The sequence below is a fragment of the Phyllobates terribilis genome, unplaced genomic scaffold, assembly GCF_046119375.1.
Source record: "Phyllobates terribilis strain yellow unplaced genomic scaffold, ASM4611937v1 Scaffold_136__1_contigs__length_4911898, whole genome shotgun sequence".
NCBI classification, from domain to species: Eukaryota; Metazoa; Chordata; class Amphibia; order Anura; family Dendrobatidae; genus Phyllobates; species Phyllobates terribilis.
The window spans coordinates 3,537,882-3,544,316 of NW_027362896.1; the positions used below are offsets into that span (position 1 = coordinate 3,537,882).

The 6,435-nt window shown below is 39.8% G+C and overlaps 1 protein-coding gene across 1 annotated transcript; it reads right to left on the bottom strand.

Annotated features, from left to right (window-relative positions):
• Window positions 1–318: 318 nt before the first annotated feature.
• Window positions 319–6,194, bottom strand: LOC141204996 (uncharacterized). Its single transcript, XM_073664051.1, has 6 exons — window positions 5,795–6,194; window positions 5,588–5,711; window positions 5,407–5,504; window positions 5,132–5,222; window positions 1,506–2,577; window positions 319–1,426 (listed from the first exon to the last, which is right to left on the bottom strand). Exons 1-6 carry the CDS (start codon window positions 6,047–6,049, stop codon window positions 496–498), a joined length of 2,571 nt encoding a protein of 856 aa, XP_073520152.1. The 5' UTR covers window positions 6,050–6,194; the 3' UTR covers window positions 319–495.
• Window positions 6,195–6,435: the final 241 nt, after the last annotated feature.

Below are 6,435 nucleotides of genomic sequence, written 5' to 3' on the forward strand. Positions count from 1 at the left end.
GTTTTGTCAAAAAAAAACCTAATGAAAAAATCTCAATAAAAATTTATTGGATTAAAAAAAAAAGAATAGGAAAAAGGCTTCTCCCCTGTGTAAGTTCTCTGGTGCTTAACCAAAGCTGATTTCTGGTTAAAACATTTCCCACATTCTGAACATGAAAAAGGCTTCTCCCCTGTGTGGGTTCTCTGGTGTTTATTAAGATGTGATATATGGTTAAAACATTTCCCACATTCTGAACATAAAAATGGCCTCTCCCCTGTTTGGGTTCTCTGGTGCGTAACCAAAACTGATTTTTGGTTAAAACATTTCCCACATTCTGAACAGGAAAAGGGCTTCTCCCCTGTGTAGGTTCTCTGGTGCTTAATCAAACTTGATTTCCTTGTAAAACATTTCCCACATTCTGAATAGGAAAAGTGCTTCCCCCTGTGTGGGTTCTCTTGTGACTTTCAAGAATCATTCTATGATTAAAACATTTCCACATTCTGAACAAGAAAAAGGCTACTCCCCTGTGTGAGTTCTCTTGTGTCTATCAAGAATCATTTTACGATTAAAACATTTCCCACATTCTAAACAGACAAATGGCTTCTCCCTTGTGTGAGTTCTCTGGTGGTTATTAAGATGCGCTTTTCGGTTAAAACATTTCCCACATTCTGAACAAGAAAAAGGCTTCTCCCCTGTGTGAGTTCTCTTGTGGCTATCAAGAATCATTTTACGATTAAAACATTTCCCACATTCTGAGCATGAAAAGGGCTTCTCCCCTGTGTGAGTTCTCTTGTGTCTAAAAAGATCTGATTTCTGGATAAAACATTTCCCACATTCTGAACAGAAAAAAGGCTTCTCCCCTGTGTGAATTCTCTGGTGGCTATTAAGATGCGCTTTCTGGTTAAAACATTTCCCACACTCTGAACATGAAAAAGGCTTCTTCCCTGTGTGGGTTCTCTGGTGGCTATTAAGATGTGCTTTCTGGTTAAAACATTTCCCACATTCTGAACATGAAAAAGGCTTGTTTCCTGTGTGGGTTCTGTGGTGCTTAATCAAATCTGATTTCTGGCTAAAACATTTCCCACACTCTAAACAGACAAATGGCTTCTCCCCTGTGTGAGTTCTCTGGTGGTTATTAAGATGCGCTTTCCGGTTAAAACATTTCCCACATTCTGAACATGAAAAAGGCTTCTCCCCTGTGTGGGTTCTCTGGTGCTTATTAAGATGTGATATATGGTTAAAACATTTCCCACATTCTGAACATAAAAATGGCCTCTCCCCTGTGTGGGTTCTCTGGTGCGTAACCAAAACTGATTTTTGGTTAAAACATTTCCCACATTCTGAACAGGAAAAGGGCTTCTCCCCTGTGTAGGTTCTCTGGTGCTTAATCAAACTTGATTTCCTTGTAAAACATTTCCCACATTCTGAACAGGAAAAGGGCTTCTCCCTGTGTGGGTTCTCTTGTGACTTTCAAGAATCATTCTATGATTAAAACATTTCCACATTCTGAACAAGAAAAAGGCTACTCCCCTGTGTGAGTTCTCTTGTGTCTATCAAGAATCATTTTACGATTAAAACATTTCCCACATTCTAAACAGACAAATGGCTTCTCCCCTGTGTGAGTTCTCTGGTGGTTATTAAGATGCGCTTTTCGGTTAAAACATTTCCCACATTCTGAACAAGAAAAAGGCTTCTCCCCTGTGTGAGTTCTCTTGTGGCTATCAAGAATCATTTTACGATTAAAACATTTCCCACATTCTGAGCATGAAAAGGGCTTCTCCCCTGTGTGAGTTCTCTTGTGTCTAAAAAGATCTGATTTCTGGATAAAACATTTCCCACATTCTGAACAGAAAAAAGGCTTCTCCCCTGTGTGAATTCTCTGGTGGCTATTAAGATGCGCTTTCTGGTTAAAACATTTCCCACACTCTGAACATGAAAAAGGCTTCTTCCCTGTGTGGGTTCTTTGGTGGCTATTAAGATGTGCTTTCTGGTTAAAACATTTTCCACATTCTGAACATGAAAAAGGCTTGTTCCCTGTGTGGGTTCTGTGGTGCTTAATCAAATCTGATTTCTGGCTAAAACATTTCCCACACTCTAAACAGACAAATGGCTTCTCCCCTGTGTGAGTTCTCTGGTGGTTATTAAGATGCGCTTTCCGGTTAAAACATTTCCCACATTCTGAACATGAAAAAGGCTTCTCCCCTGTGTGAGTTCTCTGGTGATTAACAAAAACTGATTTCTGATTAAAACATTTTCCACATTTGGAGCAAAAAAATCTATTGTCCGCTGAGTGTTTTTTTTGATGTTTAAGAATAGACTTCTCGAAAGTAAAACTATTTCCAATTTCTGAAAGTGAAAATGACTTCTTTGCTTTAGGAGCAGTTCGTTTTTTAATGCTTATTTTATTTTGATTTTCCTTGGTAGTTGGTAATGAATCAGAAGACAGGATGTGTTTCATAGAATTAGATGATAGATCTTTGCTTTGAAGGGATGATGGTATATCTGGAGTAATGGCATTCACTTCAATTGTATCCTGTGGGATCTCAAGATCATTCGATTTAAAAATCTCCTGTCCCTCTGATCTCCTGGTACAGTCATCTGCCAAGAAAAAAAAACAATTATTCATTTTGAATAAAATATCCTTGAAATTTATATTTTTGAACATTTCTACTTAAAATGTCTAAACAAACACATCCCTGGGCTACATGCTAGTCCAGGAAAATGAAGAGATATATGCTCAAGTTTAAAAATCTATTTTATGAGACACAAATCTAAAAAATAGAGGAATATTTAAACTTGAGCATATATTTCTTCATTTTCCTGGATAAGCATGTAGCCCAGGGATCTGTTTGTTTAGATTGATTTAGAAGTAGTATGCAATCTTTATTTATTTTTCTATGGGATTCTTGTGTTAATTGTACTTAAAATGTCTGGAGAAATGGCAAGTTATTGATAGAATGACAGTTCACAGTCTAATAGAAAACCTCATAGGATGAACCAGTAGAGCGTGGTGTCCAACTGTTTGTTCTTTTAGCCTCCAAAATATGGAACATGGTTTCCATAAACCAATCCAGCAATATCTGCTTTTAAGAAGTCAAATCTCACCATCGCTTCTGAGCCTTGCAGTGCGCCCAAACCACATTTAGCATCCATGTATTTGGCATTACTATAGTGAGAAGAACCCACTTAATTTACAGTGTATGTGTCCTGGAGCACAATCTGGGCACTATGTGTTGGGTAATCAAATGGCCAATATGCAATTTTTATGCTCCAGCATCCAGTGCTAATTTTCGGAAAGTGCCTGTGTAGTCAAAATAATCACTACTCCTATAGATTAATTCACTGAGGGTTGTAATTTCCAAAATGAAGTCACTTTATGGGGATTTCTACTGCCCTAGTTTTCTGACATTTTGTAATATTAGGGCTTCAGCAAATGGTGTGTCCCATCTCCTCTGGGATCTGCTCCTGCGATGTCTGCTTCTGTCACCAGGAGCCGCCTTACTCATTCTGCAGGCGGCGCTGGTGATGGGAGTAATTAGAGTATGGGGATCAGGGGCTCTCGGCAATCTAAACTATCGTAAGGGACAATATTTTCTGTCAGATGAGTTTCAAGAAGAAATATTAGACATTCAAAGACAATTTTTTAGAATAGTGCAGAGCTGAGGTGTCTTAAATTTAGATCTCGGGCATTTGGAAGAGGCAATGGAGATCTTTTTGAAAGGCTACCAGGGAGTTACAGAGTCACATAAGTGAGGAAGGACGATCCCAATACAATGAAACTATCATACAGAATGAACCTGTAAAAAAAAGAAAGAATATAAAAACATGTAACATCCCCAACAACGTGTTATGATCTGCAACAAGTACTAAGGAAAGAAGGGGAAAGCTTTCCCTACAATAAGACTAAGCTGAATCCCTACGATGTAGGGGGCTGCCTGTTCCTAGCGAACGGACCCGCCTTAGTCCTAGGCTAGTCTGAATGGAGACCTATAGAATAAAGGTAAGGGGTCCCTAAAAGAACTAAGGACTGGAACAAAAATGGGACACCTCCTGAACAGAGAAAGTTGTTGCAGAACACAAAAAGATAAACTGACAAAAAGGTACTAGAGGTCCCAAAAGGACCAAACAAACTGACAGAGATAGACACAGAAGCACCTGGCCAGCAAAACAGTCAAAAAACAATGAAGTCCACCACAGCCAAAAGGGCGGAGTTGGAATATAAAGGCAGATGGTCACGTGACCGCAAAACACAAGATGGAAAAAACAAACAGGAGGGTTCTAACACAACGTATGTATGAAGGGAGAAATCCAACACTAAACTGGAGTTGCACTCATTTATGATAAACCATTGGAGCTACGATGAATTCTGACCAGAAGAGTAGAGAAAGTATTAGCGACCCCATTTCAACAGAGATTGTGCAGTAATCTGAATTCCTTAGGATTGAAAACATAATGGAATTTATGACGTGGAGTGAATCCATGAAACCAGGACTGGAGCCATGCCAACACATCTCTTGCAGGCGTGAATAAATGTATATTACAGCCATCAGCCACACACAGCTTAGAGATATATCATGGCACAGGTGTAATGTTTTATGTGTAGGTTATCGCAATCCTGTTTGAAGTTAGTTGGTTTTAAAAGAAATTGAAAAGTCAGGATAAAGGGAAACTGTTGTTATTGTACAGTGTCTTGTAGGTACCATATGAGCACATTCAGCAGCACAGAAGGGAGAGAAGGTAGATTCATCCAATAAGATATCAGGGATCTAGGAAGCCAACAGCATCATTACCCTCCACTTTCTCTTACAGACCCATCATAATATTTTTCTTCAAGTGATTTTCTAACTTGTCAGCACATTCTACATACGCTGTCATTTGGCTTTGTAGTTTACAGATTTGGGCAGGTAACGAACAGTGTCTTCTAATCCCAGGGGGTAGGTAGATCCTCCAGGTTGCAAGTTCTATAGAAAAGGGCTTTCACGATTTCACAAAGTAATTTGAACATTTTCGGATAAAGGAGAATGTTGTGGTCGAGCGGCAAAATGGTGATCACACGATTGTGATACGGCCGGACTACACCACCGATAAAGCAGCCACAGCGGGTGACTGAGAAGAATCTGTAACTTCTTTGCATTTAGTGGTTACTACTCACCTGGGTAGTCATATGTAGGAATCTCCTCTTTACAGCGCTCATCACCCGTCACATTTGTCTCTGTAGTATTAATATGGGTCTGATCTTCACTCTGGAACAAATATTATAAAAGTCAGATGGAGAAGTCCCATCTATGATCCGCTCTAATCCCGTCATCTCCACCGTTCTCATTACACAAATATAAATACTGGTGGATAAAACAAGACTGAGCACAAAACCTTCACAGCCGTCTACACATCATAGTGGAGATCTCATGACACCTTCTCTCCATCTACCTGATGATCCTGAGGAACATTGGGATATTCTTGTTTACAGTCCTGTGGAAGAAGAGGATGGGGACATCTCTCTGGTGTTGTCCTCTTACTGGATCGATCTGGAGGAAACACATACAGGGACTGAATTAATTATTTTCATACAGATAATTGTAGGCCGTGTGTATTTAGTCCTGTCATTTACCTGGTGTTGTGAGAGGCTGGGGAATCTCCATCATGACGTCCCTGTACAGATCTTTGTGTCCTTCTAAATACTCCCACTCCTCCATGGAGAAATAGACGGCGACATCCTGACACCTTATAGGAACCTGACACATACATTGATACTGTCATCTCCCCGATCCCTTCTTAGCGTTACTGTATAATGTCCCAGCATTCCCAGTAATGTCACCTCTCCAATCAGAAGCTCAATCATCTTGTAGGTGAGTTCTAGGATCTTCTGGTCATTGATAACCTCATGTATCATGGGGTGAGGTGGAGGCCCCGTGATTAGTCTCAGGGGTTTTCCCCATCCCTCAGACACAGGGTCCTGACAGCACTCACTAGAGGTCTTCTTCACTACTGTGTAATCCTGGTTATGGAGAGACACATTAATAAATCTCACTACAGACATTTCCAGAGTCCTCACCTCTCCAGTTCTGTTCATCTGTTATTCCCATAGATAAGAATGATGTGACGTCATCAGAATCTCTCACCTCTCCAGTAAGCCGGAAGAGGATCTCTAGGGTGAGGTGTAATATCCTCTCCGCCATCTTGTCCCTGTCCATATCTATCTTTGATGGATAAATCAGGAAAATATTCTTATATAGAAGATCTCCACTGAGAGGATTCGGTGTTGTAGATACCTGAATGAGTAGAAGATAAAAATCCTGTTGGTATAATACAACTATTGGAGATAATGAGGGGAAACATATAAGGATATTTATTATTTTACTGTATTTAGTTTTTTCTTTACATCTAGTAATAAAACCTATATATTTTAGGCCACAGACAACAAGCAATTTATTCCTTGGAGTCTGCAGCTGAATACGT

Bases quoted from the DNA above. Each gene is read 5' to 3' on its own strand.
- LOC141204996 (XM_073664051.1), bottom strand. From the start codon at position 6,049: ATGAACAGAACTGGAGAGGTGAGGACTCTGGAAATGTCTGTAGTGAGA. The intron at 5,712-5,794 runs GTGACATTACTG...TGTATGTGTCAG, and splicing joins TTGAGCTTCTGATTGGAGAG to GTTCCTATAAGGTGTCAGGA. The intron at 5,223-5,406 runs GTAGATGGAGAG...TATTTGTTCCAG, and splicing joins ATGTTCCTCAGGATCATCAG to AGTGAAGATCAGACCCATAT.